This window comes from Xenopus laevis, chromosome 1S (assembly GCF_017654675.1).
Source record: "Xenopus laevis strain J_2021 chromosome 1S, Xenopus_laevis_v10.1, whole genome shotgun sequence".
Lineage (NCBI taxonomy): Eukaryota > Metazoa > Chordata > Amphibia > Anura > Pipidae > Xenopus > Xenopus laevis.
In genome coordinates this window covers 199767297-199786979 of record NC_054372.1, presented here as the reverse complement: position 1 = coordinate 199786979, position 19683 = coordinate 199767297, and the positions used below count along the sequence as shown (strand labels likewise).

General features: G+C 45.2%; 1 protein-coding gene across 1 annotated transcript; it reads left to right on the top strand.

The window, feature by feature from the left end:
- Window positions 1-1330: 1330 nt before the first annotated feature.
- On the top strand, window positions 1331-14895 carry vcp.S (valosin containing protein S homeolog; the record flags this gene model as incomplete). The annotated part of the gene is given in 17 exon segments (NM_001101747.1): window positions 1331-1486; window positions 4631-4742; window positions 5235-5407; window positions 5855-5997; window positions 6535-6665; window positions 7139-7270; window positions 7599-7701; window positions 8725-8858; window positions 9008-9143; window positions 10103-10215; window positions 10441-10605; window positions 10710-10832; window positions 12216-12428; window positions 12617-12925; window positions 13254-13409; window positions 13527-13681; window positions 14234-14895. Coding segments are annotated over 17 exon segments (2418 nt in total). The 3' UTR covers window positions 14337-14895.
- Between the last annotated feature and the right edge of the window lie 4788 nt (window positions 14896-19683).

Genomic DNA, 19683 nt, shown 5'->3' with positions numbered 1-19683 from the left:
TAATAAGACGTGTTACACAAGGGAAGGAATTTTCGGGAAATGTAACCCTGCCATTGCGTTAAGTCGATTATAAGTCAATCAATAAGCAGGGTTACCAGGTCTAATTAGCCAAACCTGCCAAAACCAGCCCAAAACTTGCCAAGAGTCACTTCTAAAGTAGCCGATAAATAGCCCAATATGTGCAGTGAAAAAAAAGTCGAAAAAATAAAAGAATATATGTGAAAATGCGTCTTTTTCAAATTTTCAATGTTTTGCATATTTTTCCATGAAGTAAAATGGGACAGATTCACCCGTCACCAGGGGGGTAAGTACAGAGGGGGCCCAGGAGGTATAGGGGTCCCTAATACAAATACAATTTCATTCAATATTGCTAAAATAGCTCAATCTCTAGATATTTTGGTGGGCAGCAGATTTTTGCCCCAAAATTGTCTGAAATTGATGAAAGTGAGTGGAAAATGTGAGAATGATTAAGAGTGACGGGAGACTGGGGGTACAGAGGCCAAAATCTGGTAACTCCGACTTCTACACGCGTCAGTCCCACTGCATGCTGGGTATTGTAGTCTTACATTCAACTTGCCAGTCAGCAAATTGTTAGACAAAACCACATTACCCAACATGCACTGGGAGACACAGGCTCGGCACATTAGGGCAAGAAATAAGTTTAAGGAGCCAAAGGCCAAAAAAGTAGCCCAAATCCGCACCTTGGCTAGTTTGTACTTTGAAACCCAACCTTGGCTTTAAATCAGTCGCCCAATTTGGCTGGAAAACCTCCAACCCGGCAACCCTGTGACTATAAAAGAAAGTAACAAAAGCGATGATTATGAAGCCGCTCAGGGCGCCATATTGGATTTGATGTGAATAAATTGCCCAGTCACGCCGCTCAGCCAGTTGAATGACAAGCGCTTCTTCCAATCAGCAGCAGACAGCTACCGGCTTCCTCCCCAAGCTCCGCGTTTGTTTCTCTTTTTGCAGCTTCTTCCTGGTGACCCGCCTCTTTTTTAATTTCTGACCAATCCGAACCGGCCAGACCCGCAGTTGCTAGGAGCTATTACGAAATACGCTGTAGCCTCCCGTGCGCCTTCAACTGTACCAACCAATAGGAAGCGGTCAGCGGGAAAGTGTCTAGAGGCGTGGCCTATTTCCCATCGTGCCTTTCTGCTCATCCGTCAGTTCTAGCCGCCGCTGATTGGCTGAGCTATTAAGACGCATGCGCAGACTGTGAAGAGTGATACTGCACTTTACCCTCCTGTGTGTGTAGTCCCTCCCAGCCGCCGGCGCTCCTCCTCCTTTTCCTCGGTCAGTCACACAGTGAAAGCGAGAGAACGGGCGCGCGGGACACACAGCGGAGCAGTGAGAGGAAACAGCGGGACAGACAGTCGCTCAGTGACCGCAGAGCTTGAGTCGACACAGGGATCCAGCGCTCATTCTCTCGTTACCGGCAGCGGAGCGGCACAGGCCGGACACCGAGTATGGCTTCCGGATCAGAGTGAGTTCCCGGGTGTGGGCTGAGGGGAATCTGTGGCTTCCGGCGTGTTGGTACCGGGAGCTCCGCCCATTCGCTTCTGTCACACCGGGGCCCGGGCTCTGCGGCCTAGTGAGGCCTCCTCATCCTGCTGTGTCATCCAGGCCTCGGCACTACAACTCCCAGCATTCCCTCTCACACACCGGCCACTCCACTCATGTCATTAGTCTATTGTAGCCCAGAACCCCTTACAGACCTGACAATAGAACCTGCTCTTGTACAATGGCCGCCATTTGGCTGTGTAGGGGCTGCTGGGAGTTGTAGTCTAACATTGGGATCAGGATGCCCTGCTGGGTTTTATATGGAACCTGCTTCTAATGTCATGTCTATAGGCACCTGCTGCTTCGGGGGATGCTGGGAGTTGTAGTCCAGTGACTACATTAGTCTCTCCTGTTTGGCTTTAGTGGGATATGGGAAGCCTGTCAGTAGTGTCTTGGCTAACAGGGGGGATGCTGGGAGTTGTAGTCCAGTGACTACATGAATCTGTCCTGTTTGGCTTTAGTGAGATGCAGGAAAGCTCCCAGTAGTGTCTTGGCTAACAGGGGGGATGCTGGGAGTTGTAGTCCAATCACAGCAGCATCTAGCTGAACCTGCTGGAAATGAAGCAACTTGATTGGTCCTTTATCTGTATCCCAAACAGAATCCCCGGTGGAGCTCAGCTGAGCACAGACATTAGGTTTGGGGCATAAATATATTCACTTAACCTTGAGTTCAAACTCTCCGATTTATTTAGGTTGTCTTTTCAGTGTCAGATGTTGAGTGAGACCCTCAGGGGCCCAACATGATCTGAGCTCACTCACTGCTGCATCCCTGCTCTTCAGCCAATCAGTGATCTCCTGTCGGCACAAATCCCTCCCCCGAGGGAACGTCTGAGCTTTTCTGCTCCACCTGAGAGAGACCCCCCAGGGGCACAATCTGTTCTACTCTCCTGAACCCCCACACCTACACATTTCTGCCCGACCATTGGCTCCACCATTATGTCTTGTTATCTTTTACTGACAAACTTTACATTTTAACCCTCAAAATCACAAAGGTTTATGTAACAAGTGCCAATGGAAACTCTTTGCAAAACCTCCCAGCTAATCCCAAAAACTATCATCTACTGACCCCAGGTCACATTGGGGGAACCCTGGCGCTGGCCGAGTCACATTGGGGGAACCCTGTTGCTGACCCGGAGTCACATTGGGGGAACCCTGGCGCTGGCCGAGTCACATTGGGGGAACCCTGGCGCTGACCCGGAGTCACATTGGGGGAACCCTGGCGCTGACCCGGAGTCACATTGGGGGAACCCTGGCGCTGACCCGGAGTCACATTGGGGGAACCCTGGCGCTGACCCGGAGTCACATTGGGGGAACCCTGGCGCTGACCCGGAGTCACATTGGGGGAACCCTGGCGCTGACCCGGAGTCACATTGGGGGAATCCTGGCGCTGACCCCAGGTCACATTGGGGGAACCCTGGCGCTGGTCCTCAAGTAGTCCAGTTTCAGTGTGTAGGAGTGTGTTGTACCCCACTACACAGGTATGTTCACCCCTAAATATGTGAGTATCCTTTGTGACAGTGAAATGTAAGAAGTACTGACCACAATCTCCCCCAAACTGCCTTCCCGCCGGCTATAGTGAAAAATGGGCAGCTGTATGGGGTGACGTCCCAGAGCAGGGGACTGGTTTGTGGGCACATAAGAAGCACATAAGAAAGACACAGGGAGGTAAAAGTACAAGGAAAGTAACAAACAATCCCTTTATGTATCTGGTAGGGAAGAACTGCTGAACAGGAGCACAAGTCAGTGTATATTTGTGGCCTAGTCCCTTCAGTCTCACATAAGAGTCTCATATACAGTAAGATTCACCTCCAGTCTCAGGCAGTCCAGCAAGAGGGAAAGTGTGAGTATTCCAGCTGCACTTGTGTATAACAGGCTTATAGATTAACAGTCCAGTAACATAACATGGGGTGCAGCTCTGACGAATCACAGTCCAAATGGAGGGGAGGCCGCAGCTTATCCCACTCTGTTGTGCAGCCACCAGCCCACACTGCAGCAAGTCTTTCCTGTTACCTCTTTCCCAGCATGCACTCCTACTTCCTCCTGACCTCTCTGAGCAAGCAGCTTCCTGCTCATTTCTCCTCCCACTTCCTCCTGACCTCTCTGAGCAAGCAGCTTCCTGACCATGTGACCTCCCAGCCCCACCCCTTCAGGACTGCAGCTTCCAGCATTATCAGAGCTCTTGTCACAGATGCCACTCGCGGAGCTTCGTGTTCCAAAGTTTCCTTGCGAGGCGACTTCGGGGAAAAAAAAGCAAATCTGCCCTTGTGCTCTTACCCTTAGTGCTCACCAGCAAGAAACAAAACCAAAAGCTGCACCCTTGGTACTGACTCATGAATAGCTGGAAGGCTTTAACCCTTTGTGTTTGTCCTCTGCCAATGTGTGTCCAGTGCTGTACATTCATACAGTCATTCCTTCAGTACAGGCTAGAGTCCTGTGTGATACCAATTTCTAAGACCCGAACCGCAACCTGCATATTTACCCACTTTGATCCGCTACCTGACCAGGACCCGTCGACCACCATCAAAAGCAAGTGATGGTGCTGCAAACCAGAAGTGACGTCATCAACAGTGGGCGGGAACAGAAACAAGTTTTGTAAAACTTTAATAGGAGTAAAATATAGACAATAATACATAGCAAAAGAAATTTAGATGAGACTCGACCCGCAGACCTGCGGCTATACCCTCACCTGTAAATCCTCCCCTCATTCCGCAGGCTGCCCCCTTTTTTTGCGGGGACCCGACCGGCTGTAGGACTCTAGTATCGGCCCCTACAAGAATACGCCCCTTCAGTACAGGCCCCTACCAGAATAGGCACAGTAACAGGCCACAGAATACAGGGGGCCCTGCCCTATAGAGCTTATAATCTAACTGTTGGTGCCTCACCTGCAAATAAAATGGATGTTACATGGGAATGTGACCTTATTAAATGCTGTGGGGGGGCAAAACAACAATGGATTTGTATCCTACCCCTCCTCCAATAAACATGCGCAGTCTTTACTGTTTCATCAGTTTAGGTTGTTTTTGCACTCTATGCATTTAACTGTTTTTTTCCCTCCCTCTCAATTCAGTACCAAATCCGATGACTTGTCTACAGCAATCCTGAAGCAAAAGAGCCGGCCCAATCGGCTAATTGTGGATGAATCCATCAATGAGGACAACAGTGTGGTGTCGCTGTCTCAGGTACGTGCAGTACTTCAAGCACAAATATGTGTCTTAGTGTAAGTTGTATTTGGGGCGTTTGCACAGGGAGGGGCACTCCGGCTTGATGGGGTGGTTCAATTTAAGTTAACCTTTAGTTTGTTATACAATGGCTAGTGCTAGCAACTATTCAGTTGGTCTTCATTTCCAACTTTCAAATGGGGAAAAACAAATGCTCTGTAAGGCTACAAATATTGCTGCTTTTTATTCCTCATCTTTCTATTCAGGCCTCTTTTATTCATATTCCAGTCTCTTATTCAGATCAGTGCATTGTTGTTGGTAATTTGGACCCTAGCAACCAGACGGCTGAAATTGCAAACTGGAGAGCTGCTGAATAAAAAGCTAAATAACTCAAAAACCACAAATGATAAGACATGAAATTGCAACTTGTCTCAGAATATCACTCTCTACATGATATTGGCCGCTAATTTAAAGGAAAACAACACCTTTAATGCCATTGGACTCTTGTTTCAGGCCAAGATGGATGAGCTGCAGCTCTTTAGAGGAGACACGGTCCTGCTGAAGGGGAAGAAGAGGAGAGAAGCCGTTTGCATCGTTCTCTCAGATGACACCTGCTCTGATGAAAAGATCCGCATGAACAGAGTTGTCCGTAATAACCTGAGGGTGCGGCTCGGAGATGTTATCAGGTACCATGGGGTAGGGGGTTTTAACTCCGGGATCAGGTACTCGGGTATCATGGAGTAGGAATAGTTACTTGGCTCAGGTTTTGTGGAGTAGGGGTTGTTACTTGGCTTGGGCATCATGCAGTAGGAATAGTTAATCGGATCAGGTATCATGGAGTAGGGATAGTCGGCTATCATGGAGTAGGGATAGTCGGCTATCATGGAGTAGGGATAGTCGGCTATCATGGAGTAGGGATTGTCAGCTATCATGGAGTAGGGATAGTCGGCTATCATGGAGTAGGGATGTTGGGTCATTCTTAAAAATACTCCCGGTGCAGTGAATAAGAAGCCGGGGCTGGGTGGTCTATAGCAGTTAGTTAGGGGGAAGTTACTCTGCAGTTGCCCACACTCACCCCATCAGTCCACTTCCAGGTTACAGTTGAGTTACTCGGTTACTTTGTTTTTGTGCAGCATTCAGCCCTGCCCAGATGTGAAGTATGGCAAGCGAGTCCATGTTCTTCCCATAGACGACACAGTGGAGGGCATCACTGGGAACCTGTTTGAGGTGTATCTCAAGCCTTACTTCCTGGAAGCCTACAGACCAATCAGGAAAGGTACAGTGCTGTGCAGTCGGGTATTCCAGAGTATCATTGACTTCTGCACTCTTGTTCTGTATGATTCCCTGTGCTCCTGTACTACAGCCTGTTACATAATTACTGTGATTAAATCATGTGTCAAAGCAACAAAGGTTAGTTCCCCTTTACCAACCTCTGCAACCTCTCTCCCTAAAACTGTCCAGCCTTAGGCAAGGTTTCTCAGTGGGGTTGGGGGCCACCATGTACAGGAGCATGAAAAAATCCCATACAAAAACCAATTGGGTTTTGGCCTTTAGTAGTAATGTCCCTGATCAGTGGCCGGGAGTAGTGTGGCACAATGCAGCCAATATGGCGCCCACCAACCTCACTGCCACTGTAGTTCCTGGTTGTTGTGCTCCATATTCTCCCTTTAAGTATAAATGTGGCACAGATAACCCCCTGTCAGTCTTGTCATTGATAAGGATGTGTTTTATTGTTGCACAGAGACGGCTCCCAGGAATTAAATTAAAGACTTCATGCTGAATGTTACATTGACTTTAATGGCTGTTTCTCTAGGTGACATTTTCCTGGTACGTGGAGGGATGAGAGCAGTGGAGTTCAAAGTGGTGGAGACGGATCCTTCCCCATACTGCATTGTGGCCCCAGATACCGTAATCCATTGTGAAGGGGAGCCAATTAAGCGTGAGGTAATGAGAGAGAAACTGGGGGGGCTGACAACTTCCTTGACTACTTGCTGGTCAGACTGGTGGGAAAATAACCAGCAGGTGGCGCTGTTGTAACAATTCATTCATATTAACAGTACATGTATCCCTTTATCTTGGAATAAAATCAAATAATGAATGTTAATGACAAAAGTGCTTATATAGCCCCCTCATCAGTTTTATATTCAATTATTTTAAAGTTTTAATTTCTTTACATCCTTTAATGGCCTTAGTCTGGGTTTCCCTGCTGTACTGCCACCTAGTGTTAGAATTTATACCCCACAATTAAGTGACTGAAGGTCAGAGTATTTAGTGATTATTACGCACACCCTCTTTTCCCATGATTGTTTGTCACATGATAGAGGGGTCCATGATAGGAAAACTAACGTTCTTTTGTGGTTTAAAAACAAAAGCGTATAATAGTGGCGTTTCTGAGTGGGCCTCTCTTTCTCTTGTAGGATGAGGAGGAGTCCTTGAATGAAGTGGGCTATGACGACATTGGGGGCTGCAGGAAACAACTGGCTCAGATCAAAGAGATGGTGGAACTGCCTCTCAGGCACCCGGCCCTTTTTAAGGCTATTGGAGTAAAGGTAAATTCTATAAACACTATATACTTTCTATGGGAAATTCTTTGCCTATGTCACACACACTAGCACTGATGGGCAAGGGCAGCAGAATATTCCTATTGCTTTTTATTGGGTCAGGAAATATACGTCGATGATGGGCTCCTTTTCCCTGTTGGATATGGTTTGTTTCTTTTTCTTATGGGAATACTGGAGCATACAGGAGATTATGTCCTTACAGTGGTGCTTAGTATTTAGTATCAATAATCCACCACTTACTGCTCTGTACGATACCTCTACTGTGTGTGTGCTATGTGTTCTTTACTGATACATTTATTCTCTTTGTGATGCTCAGCCTCCCAGGGGAATTCTGCTGTATGGACCCCCAGGCACTGGGAAAACCCTCATTGCTAGAGCTGTGGCCAATGAAACTGGAGCTTTCTTCTTCCTGATTAATGGTAAGAGAATGTGCATCATCTGCAGTAGCTGTGTGTCAGCCATATGCAATCCATATAAGGACAAGGGGAGGCCTCACACATGACCAACACTGTGTGCTTGAGTTAGGCCCACACTGGGTCCCTTTTCCATTGGGGATGTCATTACAACACCCCCTTTTAGCCAGTGACATCAGTCCTACCCATCTGTGATATCATTGAAAGATCAAAGTCTTAAAATGGCCAAGGACTTCAGGCAGGGACCGGTGCAGGGTGTAAAGTTGAGCGTAAGGATTCATGTTGCATCATAATATTAATTATCTTAATCACTGTAGGAAAGTCAACATTAGATATTTATATATGGTTTTACTTCTCTGTGGAATTTGTGACTGTTCTCTCAGTTAAATCTGTGATATTTAACTTCTTGCATCTGGTGAGCAGAATGATTCTCATCCAGAATGTTCAAGGACCAGGTTATATTAAATGGGAAATATCATGAAAATTATTTAAATGAATTCATCATGCTGAAACAAGAAACTTTCTAAATACAAACAATTAAAAATTCTGCATTGTTTCTGAAATAATTAAGTTTATCTTCACTATCCCTCTCTTCTCTTCATTCTCACTTCATGCAGCAGTTGGGTGTCAGATATTCACTGACAGTTAGATCCAATATATCTTATAGGGGGTTCCTTTCCTAGCAGCTGTATCCGAGCTCACTCAATTGTTTCCTGTACAAACAAAATCTAACAAAATAACTGCCTTTTGCATAAATCCTGCATGTAGAGAGACATGATGTCTGGTGAGTTTAATAGAGTGACCTCTAATACATCTTCTAGGTGCGATAGTTCCCCTTTTAGATAAATGGTCGTACAGATAAGTCTGTAAAGCCACTGAGCACACTGGAGGCCATACACACCCATTGATGGGACCCCATGCTGCTCCTAAGCTCCCAGTTGCTCTGTGCAGTTTTGGTAAATTAACAACCTACCCCTTTACCCCAGAGTATAGAGTTGGCCAGTTTAGTGTATTTATTTCTCTGTGCAGGACCGGAGATCATGAGCAAGCTGGCGGGTGAGTCTGAGAGTAACCTGCGCAAAGCTTTTGAGGAGGCTGAGAAGAATGCCCCTGCCATTATCTTTATAGACGAGCTGGATGCCATTGCTCCTAAAAGAGAGAAGGTGGGTCCCTAGATGGAATATTTCATTTTTCTGGTTTTTTTTTAAAGGGGTGGCTTTGTGTAGCCTTTAATACCCCATGCCCCTGTGTATTCCACTTCTCTGTGCTAGTACCTCTTTGTACTCAGACTTGACTTGTGCCTTCTCTACAGACACACGGAGAAGTTGAACGCCGTATTGTGTCCCAGCTACTAACACTCATGGATGGGCTCAAACAACGGGCTCATGTCATTGTCATGGCAGCCACCAACCGACCCAACAGCATCGACCCAGCGCTTAGGAGATTTGGTGAGTTTATTGCCTGACTGGTTTCTAAAATAGTGTGAGTTGTACCTTTTTATACTTCTGTTACTACTATTTTTTTTACAAGTTTTTATTTTGCATTTTCAAACAAAATTAACAACAAATGATAAAATAACAAAGGTACTTGTCACTTACAGAAAAGACTGGGTACAGTTGTTTACATATCATCAGTGGCTGTCATGTCATTATCTCAGTGTATATCAATTTGTACTCGACGTTTAGTCATCTGCTAATAATACCTGGGGGTTGGCGTCCAGACATGGATTCCATATTCTTTCAAACTTTTCAGGGGTTCCCTGAGCATTATAGGTCAATTTAATTAGGGACCAGGTAGCGTTTATTAAATCAATCCACTGTTGGAGTGGGACTCATCCATTTCATAATTACCAGCTTTTTTGCATAGAACATTAGTAGTAGTGCTCTAGTTGTGAAGGGGCACTAACTCATCTATTACACCTAGTAAGCAGATTTCAGGAGATTTAACTCCAGGTAGAGACAGCTATTCATTGCTATATTGAGTTACCTTCTTCCAATATGGTGTTACTCTAGGGCAGTGATCCCTAACCAGTAGCTTGGGAGCAACATGTTACTCACCAACCCCTTGGATGTTGCTCCTAGTCGACTCAAAAAGGTGCTTATTTTTGAATTCCAGGTTTGGAATCCACTTTTGGTTGCATAGAAATAGAGCCTCCTGTAGGCTGCCTGTCCACATAGGGACTACCAACAGCCAATCACAGCCCTTATTTGGCACACCCAGGAACTTTTTGCATGCTTGTGTTGCTCTCCAACTCTTTTTATTTTTGAATTGGACTCACAGGTAAAAAAGGTTGGGGTCCCCTACTCTAGGGCATTCCTAGATTAGCTTGCGGAACCCTGCCTCCTTTACTTGCCCTCCAAACTGATTATCTGCCAAATGAGCTGCTCAACGCGCTTTTGCTTTGCAGGTCGTTTTGACAGGGAGGTCGATATTGGAATCCCCGACTCCACCGGACGCCTGGAAATCCTGCAGATTCACACGAAGAACATGAAGCTTTCTGATGATGTGGATCTGGAACAGGTTGGTGACGTTCCCGTGTCCCTGGCAGTGTCAGCTTCTGGGCAGGTTTCGTGTGACTGTATGTGTGACTGTATGTGTGACTGTATGTGTGACTGTATGTGTGACTGTATGTGTGACTGTATGTGTGACTGTATGTGTGACTGTATGTGTGACTGTATGTGTGACTGTATACGTGACTGTATACGTGACTGTATACATGATTGTAACCCTTCCATTCTGCCCCAGGTTGCTAATGAAACCCATGGACATGTAGGTGCTGATTTGGCTGCTCTATGCTCAGAAGCTGCTCTCCAGGCCATCAGGAAGAAGATGGACCTCATAGACCTGGAAGATGAAACCATAGATGCTGAAGTGATGAATTCTTTGGCTGTCACTATGGATGACTTCAGGGTGGGTGCAGTTCTGCTATGTCGTAGCTTTCTCTGTGTTCTCTCACACACAACCTCTCTCTCTGAGGTCTCTCCTCCAGTAACATATCTATCGTCTGGTTTCAGTGGGCGCTAAGTCAGAGTAACCCATCGGCTCTACGAGAGACCGTTGTGGAGGTGCCGCAGGTCACATGGGAGGATATTGGTGGTTTGGAAGACGTCAAGAGGGAGCTCCAGGAGCTGGTTCAGGTATGTTCCTTCTTCATTCATTTCCTATATTTGTGGAACAAACACAAGAGCAGCAGTGCTACGCTTTATTGCAGTCATTGATGGTAGCACCGTGTGACACTTCCATGTCTTGAAAAAGTCAGCACATTGTGATTTATTAAAGGATAAGTAAACCTTTAAAATAAGTGAATATAAAATTGAGGGGTCTATTCTAAGCACTTGTAATTTACATTCATTATTTATTTTATTTTTTATTCCAATATATTAAGGGATACATGTACTAGTGATGTGCGGGTCGAGAATTTCTCGACGTGCACCTGGCCCAGGCCCACTGCTGCCCTCTATTTATAGACACCCGTCCCCAGTGATGGCACAAATCTATAAATGCCGGAACTAGGTTGCAGGCAGCAGGAGAAGAGTTTGACCCGTACCTGCCTGCAACCCGAGGATTTTGTGCAGGGGTCAGCCCAAACCCACCCGATGCGCAGGTCAAACCGGGCCGGCACGCACATCACTAACGTACTGTTTATAGGAATGAATTTTGTTACAACAGCGCCACCTGCTGGTCAGTTTCCCACCAGTCTGACCAGCAAGTAGTCAAGGAAGTTGTCAGGAGAAAGAAAGAGGCTGATGTTCTTCTGCTTAGGAATAAAATTAGAAACCTTTCTCACATCTTTCCTAAGCAGAAGAACATCAGCCTCTTTCTTTCTCCTGACAACTTCCTTGACTACTTGCTGGTCAGACTGGTGGGAAAATGACCAGTAGGTGGCGCTGTTGTAACAAAATTCATTCATATTAACAGTACACGTATCCCTTAATATCTTGGAATAAAAACAAAATAAATAATGAATGTAAATGACAAAAGTGCTTAGAATAGCCCCCTCGTCAGTTTTACATTATTTTATTTTAAAGGTTTACTTATCCTTTAATATTACTTTATACTTCCTTACCCTACAATATACTACATTACCTTTATTTCACTGTAAATGCTTCCCATAAATCTTTGGTTATTGATGAGGCTCATTATCCAGTAGTGTCCGATAAAGCAGACATGGGCTTAATTGGATGTGCACTTATATTATCGTACAAAACGAATATTCTCATACAAGCTGACTGATATTGGCCGAATGCTTGATTATATGTTCGCTCGTCGATTGGGCCGGCTGAAAAATATTAATGGGATGTCTTTGAAGGCACCAAACATCGGCCATTGTTGGTGCTGAATCATCAGATACAGGCAGAATTGTATTGTTTCTATATGTTTATCTGACCATTCAGCTCTACACGTGTGTATTGAAACAATCTTTTTTTTTGGAAAGCTCTTTAGTTGTTAAATCTATGGGCACCTTGTGGCTTGTTACATTGCTCTGACACTTCATCTCTCTCTAATTTCTTCCTATCCAGTATCCTGTGGAGCATCCAGACAAGTTCCTGAAGTTCGGAATGACTCCATCAAAGGGTGTCCTATTCTATGGTCCACCTGGTTGTGGTAAGACTTTGCTGGCTAAGGCCATTGCCAACGAATGCCAGGCCAACTTCATCTCCATCAAAGGGCCCGAACTTCTCACTATGTGGTTTGGAGAGTCTGAGGCCAACGTCCGAGAGATATTTGATAAGGTAAGTCCCTCCCCACCCGTCTCCACCTCTGTATTTCTGTATGTGCTCTCACATGATTGAGTCTTATTTGGCATCTGCTTGTTTTTATATGGGTCTAATATCTTCTTCTCTACCATCAGGCTCTGCTTGTTTTATATGGGGACTAATATGTTTTATATGGGGACTAATATCTTCTTCTCTACCATCAGGCTCGGCAGGCTGCTCCCTGTGTCCTCTTCTTTGATGAATTGGACTCCATCGCTAAGGCTCGAGGTGGGAACATTGGAGATGGGGGTGGAGCTGCTGACAGAGTTATTAACCAGATCCTTACTGAGATGGACGGAATGTCTATAAAGAAGAATGTCTTCATCATCGGAGCCACAAACAGACCAGATATCATTGACCCCGCCATCCTGCGTCCTGGCCGTCTAGATCAGCTCATTTACATCCCGCTGCCCGATGAGAAGTCTCGTATGGCCATCCTGAAGGCCAACCTGAGGAAGTCTCCAGTTGCCAAGGCAAGTCATTAAACAGGAGGGGGTCAGACGGCCATCTTGCCTAATGATCACTTTGTCTGTATGACTTTATCGCTCCAATTTCACCCGCACTCCAGCAAACACGCAGGCATTTCATTGGTTCCTAGTTTGTATGTGATAGGGTAGATTAACAATGCATATTCCAGTCTGTTATTTAATACTCATTGTAGGCTTTACCATCATTTCCAGAGAGGCTGCAGCACAAACCGTTAATGAGTCAAGAAATTGGACCTTCCTTCTGTTTCCAAGGGTCAAAATCTGAGATGAAGGTTATATATTTCATGTTATTGAAACTTCTGTTGTTACACAGGATGTGGACGTGGACTTCCTGGCCAAGATGACCAATGGTTTCTCCGGTGCCGATCTGACTGAGATTTGCCAGCGAGCCTGTAAACTGGCCATCAGGGAATCTATTGAGAATGAGATCAGACGAGAGCGGGACAGGCAGACTAACCCCTCCGCTATGGTAGGAACTCGCTCCCTGTGACTAGGGCTCAACATGGAAGATGTTGTTCTGTGATGTGTTAGGGTTTCACGTTCTACAGACTTGTCTCTGTTCTCCCCCCCCCCCCCCCGACTGCAGGAAGTGGAAGAAGACGACCCCGTACCGGAAATCCGCAGAGATCACTTTGAAGAGGCCATGCGATTCGCCCGCCGCTCAGTCAGCGATAACGATATCCGCAAATACGAGATGTTCGCACAAACTCTTCAGCAGAGCAGAGGATTCGGCAGCTTCAGGTAACGCCGGCAGTAAAGGGGTTAAATAGGATCTAGCGACATCTGCTGACTTGGAGCCTCCACTGAGAGACGGCAGCTTATTGGCTCATGTGGGGCCCAGTAAATATGGGGCTGATCGTTACCAAATATCTGCCAGGCTAGAAAATCCCACGGGACAACGATCAGATTTGACAATTGATTGTGTCCCCTATTTTGGTTTGAGGAGCAGTGATCTGATCATCTAGATTTGGGCCAGCGTGTTGGTAGCCATATCTAGTAAGACCAAGGCCAGATCCGCAGGCTGATTCAGCTCCACTTCTTTTACATCTGGAAACCTTGCGTCTGCTCCAACACCAAAACACTTGGGGGATTTCTGTGTTAAAGTCTCTTGTTTCTTTACTGAAATCCACTGAGTTTGTGCTGGAGCCGACTCAAGGGTCCCAATTGTAATTGTGCAGAATTATTACATTTAATCACCTCGGGGGTGCGAGGAATTTGCCACTTTGCACAGTTATTGTGGCCGTTGATTCTCACAGAACTTTATCATAAATCGTTTTTGCATTTTTTTGTCAGATTTCCTGCTGGGGGACAAAGTGGAGCGGGTCCAAGCCCAGGAGCCGGGGGAGGCAGTGGCGGGGGCCATTTCACTGAAGAAGACGACGATCTCTATGGTTAAAGGGTGGTCCGACCCCTCCTCGTTGTACAGCCAATCGATTCCTTCGTTAATGGACACTTTGCTTTTCATTCCCCAGTCCAACTAGAAGCACCCCCACTTCTGTTCTATGATTTTGTTACACGGGTGTGAGAAGAGGGGAGCCAAGTCTCTCAGGATTCTTAAACTTTTACTTTTCTCTTCTTTCCCTCCCTGTTTCCGAAGCGGCCCCTGTGTTTGCAGAGAGTCGTCCAGGGGGGGAATGAAAGTTCTTCATCCACTGATTGACTTGGGGCTCCATTACCCCCCCGTGTGGATCCTGCAGATATTTCTCTTCTTTTCACTCCTCCAGTTCAGCTGTTTGGCCTTCAACTGTTCATCCAAAGTGATTCTGTTGGGAAATTAATGCTGAGATTAACTGTTTTGCTGCCAGTGTGCCTGTGAATGTTTAGCTGGGCACTATTGCAGTAAAAGGGTTAATACAGAGCTAGCAGGGCCCCGGGTGTTGCAGGTTTCTCCAGCTGTGAATGGGTCGCTCCCTTCTCCTGTGGGTATAAGAAAAGCTTAATAAAGACATAAAATATTAAGTAAGGGTTTTTTTTCCTTTCATTTCTCATGTTGGATTGAAATACGGAGGCTCTAGCGTCTCACGTGACAATAAACTGACTGATCTCTAATGTGACCGTCTATTGGCTCCTTGTGTTTGTCAGTGGGACGGGCAGCGAATGTGTCAGTTCTGCCTTTCCAGCAGGTAAATAAACAGCCGAGGGCACCATATGTATAAAGAGAGATTGATAGAGAGAGAGAGATTGATAGAGAGAGAGAGAGATTGATAGAGAGAGAGAGAGATTGATAGAGAGAGAGATTGAGAGAGAGAGAGAGAGAGAGAGAGATGGATGAGATAGATGGATGATAGAGAGACATAGATAGATGAGATAGATACCAGATAGAGACACATAGATATAGAGCGAGATATATAAATATATATATATATATATACATAGATAGAGATAATATATTCTGGCTCTAGGACAGTCGCACTGAGCACACAATGCAGTGCTGTGAATCCATTTTTTTATTGGCATGTGCAGGTCATTATGGGGGCAGCTTCTGTAATGGAACTTCAACCCTGTTTTAAGTGAATTTTAGTACTTAATGGAATTTAGGGTCTAAATCTAAAAGGTTTGGATACATTCAAATCCTTCAAAAAGTGCTCAGCAGACTGAATTCGTGTAACCCTAGTAATGACCCTCAGTTTGTTACATGTTACTATGGAGCCGTCGTAGTGACCAGCACAAGCACATCTGGGGGGCCCCTTAGATCTGTAGAATATACAGGACTGGTACAACGGGGCAGCTGATTGGTCTGGCTGAGTCTGATGGAGAAGTAACTGGATATAAACGGACTTTGTGTAGAGAGATTTGGCCTCTATTAAAAAGGAGAGTGTCGCCTCTCAGAACCAGCGGGTCCAACTTGAGCGCAACAAAGCAGTTTGTGGAACTGGTCATTAGAGACTAGAGGTGCCCATAACTAGGGGTCGGCCAATCCCTGCGGATGTGATAGCTTGACCTTTAGATCGCAATAAGGGACAATGCGTTCCACACCCAACAGGATATTTAAATCTGCTCAATATATTCTCTTATGGATCCATGGCCAGAGGGTGGTTGGACAAGTTGTCACCTAATTTTGCTCATGAAAGGTCCATTTAAGCTTCCAACCCTTGGGAAGAGGTAAGAAAAGATGTTCCAATCTTGTTCCTTTGTTTCTGGATCACAAGTTGATTACAGGATCATTAACTCCAAACTGCCCCTGGAGAAACATCAGCACAAGAACATCACACGTTGGGCACAAGTGTCGCACAAAAACCCCAACGTGTGTGTCATGTCCTGAGTCAATGGGAATTGTGTAAAGATCCATCGGGCAGATGCCAGGAGAACTCTACCAACCTGAATGCATAATGGCAGTGTTAAAGTTTGGGGTGGAGGAATAATGGGCCATTTTTACTGGTTAGGATACAATGACATTGTCACTAGTTTGGGGGGTTCCATTTCAGCACAGTAATGCCCCATGGACAGAGCCAGGTCTGAACATAATGAGTTTGATGAGATGGGAAGAACTTATTGCACAGAACTCTGACCTCAACCCAAATGAACCCCTGCGGGATGAATTGGAACCCTGACTGTGAGTCTGATCCCCAACATCACTGCCCAACCTCACTAATGCTCTTGTGAATGAATAGAAGCAACTCCCAGCAACAATGTCCCAACATCTAGTGGGGACCTTCCCAGAAGAGATGGGGCTGTTAAAGCAGCAAAGGGAGGAGCAACCGCATATTGACCCTCTTTAGAGGAATGAAATGCTGAACAGGGAGGCACCCCAATACTTTTAGTCATATAGTGTCTATTGGCTGAATTCAGTTTTATTCATGGGCTGATCACGTTCAGATTCTTCCTACTTGTATCACTTTAGTCTTTAGACCCACCTCATATTCTGCTAGAGGTCCCTTAGCCCATACTGGACATGGGGTGACTGGGGCTCTCCTGTATCTACATGTGGGGCTAGTCAGTCGTCATCAGCTAAAGCCCCCCTCTTCCTTATCCTCGGCTCTGTTGTCGGACTACAAGTTTCACTTTAATTCAACCCTCAACTACTGTATATATTCTCAAATGCCAGGACCAGCAACTTCTGGAGCCCAACAAACGGAGATTTGTACATTGAGTATCACTGGGGAGTATTTCTCCCATTTTTTTTTTTTTTTTTAAAAGGTTTTTATTTTGCATTTTAAACATAAACAAAAGAAAAATAAACAAAACAACTATTTTTGTCACTTACTTAAAGGGCATGTAAAGCCAAAAAAATAAAATCCAATTTTTACTTTCTTTAATGAAAAAGAAACCTTTCTCCAATATACTTGAATTAAAAAATGTGTACAGTTTTTATAATAAACCTGACTGTATGCAGTGAAATTCTCCCTTCGTTTACTGCTGTGGATAGGAATTGTCAGACGGTCCCTAACTGCTCTGCAGGGAAACAATCATACTTATGTACAGCAGGGGGAGCCCCCGCCTTACTTCCCAGTCATGCAGAACTCAAGCAGCTTTGTTTATGACGATCCCTAAGCAGCCCAGACCACACTGAGCATGTGCAGGGTCAGGGTCAGGCCAAGATGTATAACAAAGTTACAAGATGACAGCCCCCAGTGACCAACTTTGAAAGCATAAATCATTTGTTTGATTAGGCTTGTGGTGCAGTAAGTTCATGTTTATATTTAGTATACAAAATACAGCATTTCTAGCCTTATTCTATTTTACACTTTCCTTGTCCTTTAACTACTGTTTACCATTATTTTGTGTGTACAGTAACAGTTTCAAGGCATAAATGAGCATGTCACATAATTAGTAATTATCGTCATATTTCGGATTAAACCTACAGTTCAATCTTCTGGGAGGGACACCTGAGGGACGGCATTCAACCAGGGGTCCCATGTTTTCTCAAATTTGGTGTTCCCCTTTCTATGTCCGTTTAATTAGGGGCAATGCACCATTTATTAATTCATTTATTAATTCGATCCATTGCTGGAGTGTAGGAGGACTGGGGCTCATCCATTTCATCATTAGTAACTTTTTGGCGTAATATAAAATAGCCCTGAGAAGTAATCTGGATCTTTGTAAGGACATTGCCTCATCTATGACACCCAATAAACAAGTCTCAGGAAAGGAGAGGACCACATGGTGCATTGTATGACTTCTGTCCAGTGTGCTGCTACTCTAGGGCCGTCCCATATCAGATGGAGGAAACCATCTCCTCCCCTGCCGCATTTTACACAGTTGGCTCCGTCTAATCTAACCCATAGCTTTGAGCCTCAGGGGGGTAATATAGATTTAATGAATCATTTTAAATTGAATCACCCTGTCTCTGAGTGATATTAGGCAGGGGTATAGGTTATCTGTGGCCTCCTCCCATTGGTCCTCCTCTAGAGAGGGGATGAGTGACTGCCATTTTTGTTTGGCTTTAGTAAATGGGGAGGGTTGAGAGGATTGAATTATATTATACAACTGAGATAGCAGTTTGGTGGGATCTGGCGTCCATAGTCTGGCTTCCCATGCCAGCAGTGTAGGTGCAATTTGGGATGAGCGGAATTTCTCCCATTCTTGACCTGCTGTTATCATTTTGCCAATCTCCTTGCCCTCCTTGGTCTACTGTCACCATCTTCCCATCTCTCTTCCCTCCTTGGCATACTATCACCATCTTGTTGATCTGTTGTTTCTCCTTCTTGGCCTACTTTCACCATCTTGCCCATATTTCTGCCCTCCTTGGTATACTGTCACATCTTGCCAATCTGTTTCCCCTCCTTGGTATATTGTCACAATTTTCCTCATAGTCATGCCCTCCTTGGCTTACTGTCACCATCTTCCCCATCTCTCTGCCCTCATTGGCCTACTGTCACCATCTTCTCCATCTGTTTCCCCTTCTTGGCCTGTCACCATCTTGTCCATCTGTTTTTCTTTCTTGCCCTACTGTCACCATCTTGTTCATTTGCTTTTCTTTCTTGGCCTACTGTCACCATCTTGTCCATCTGTTTCCCTTACTTGCCTATGGTCACCATCTTCCCCATCTCTCTGCCCTCATTGACATACTGTCACCATCATGCCCGTCTGTTGTTTCTCCTTCTTGGCCAACTGTCACCTTCTTCCCCATCGGTTTCCCTTTCTTGGCCTACTGTCACCAGCTTCCCCATCTCTGTGTCCTTTTTGGCCCACTGTCACATTTTGCCAATCATTTTCCTTTCTTGGCCTCTGGTTCTTGAACCTCTTGTTCACTTGTTCCCTCTTCTTTCCCTCCGATGCCTTCAATCTTCTGATTATCTTTCCCACAAGTCCAGTTGTAAGTGACTCCCTCATGGCAACTGCCCCTAAAAACATCTTGCTAAAACCTTAGAGTTTAAAAATATAAATAATCTGTAAAATTAAGTGAATCTTTAATAAAATGTATAAATATAATAAACATTGGATTGAAATAAGTTCATTCCAGGAGGCTGGTGCAGCTTTTCATTTAAACGATTGAGACAAATTGGCATTTTCTTATCATTGTTGATACAGTTGCACCTAGGGTTGTTGGTACAGTTGCACCTAGAGTTGTTGGTACAGTTGCACCTAGAGTTGTTGGAGTTGCACAGTTGGCAGTTGTTGGCACTAGAGTTGTTGGTACAGTTGCTAGAGTTGTTGGTACAGTTGCCAGTTTAGAGTTGGTTACAGTTGCACCTAGAGTTGTTGTACAGTTGCACCTAGAGTTGTTTACAGTTGCACCTAGAGTTGTTGGTACAGTTGCCTAGAGTTGTTGGTACAGTTGCATCTAGAGTTGTTGGTACAGT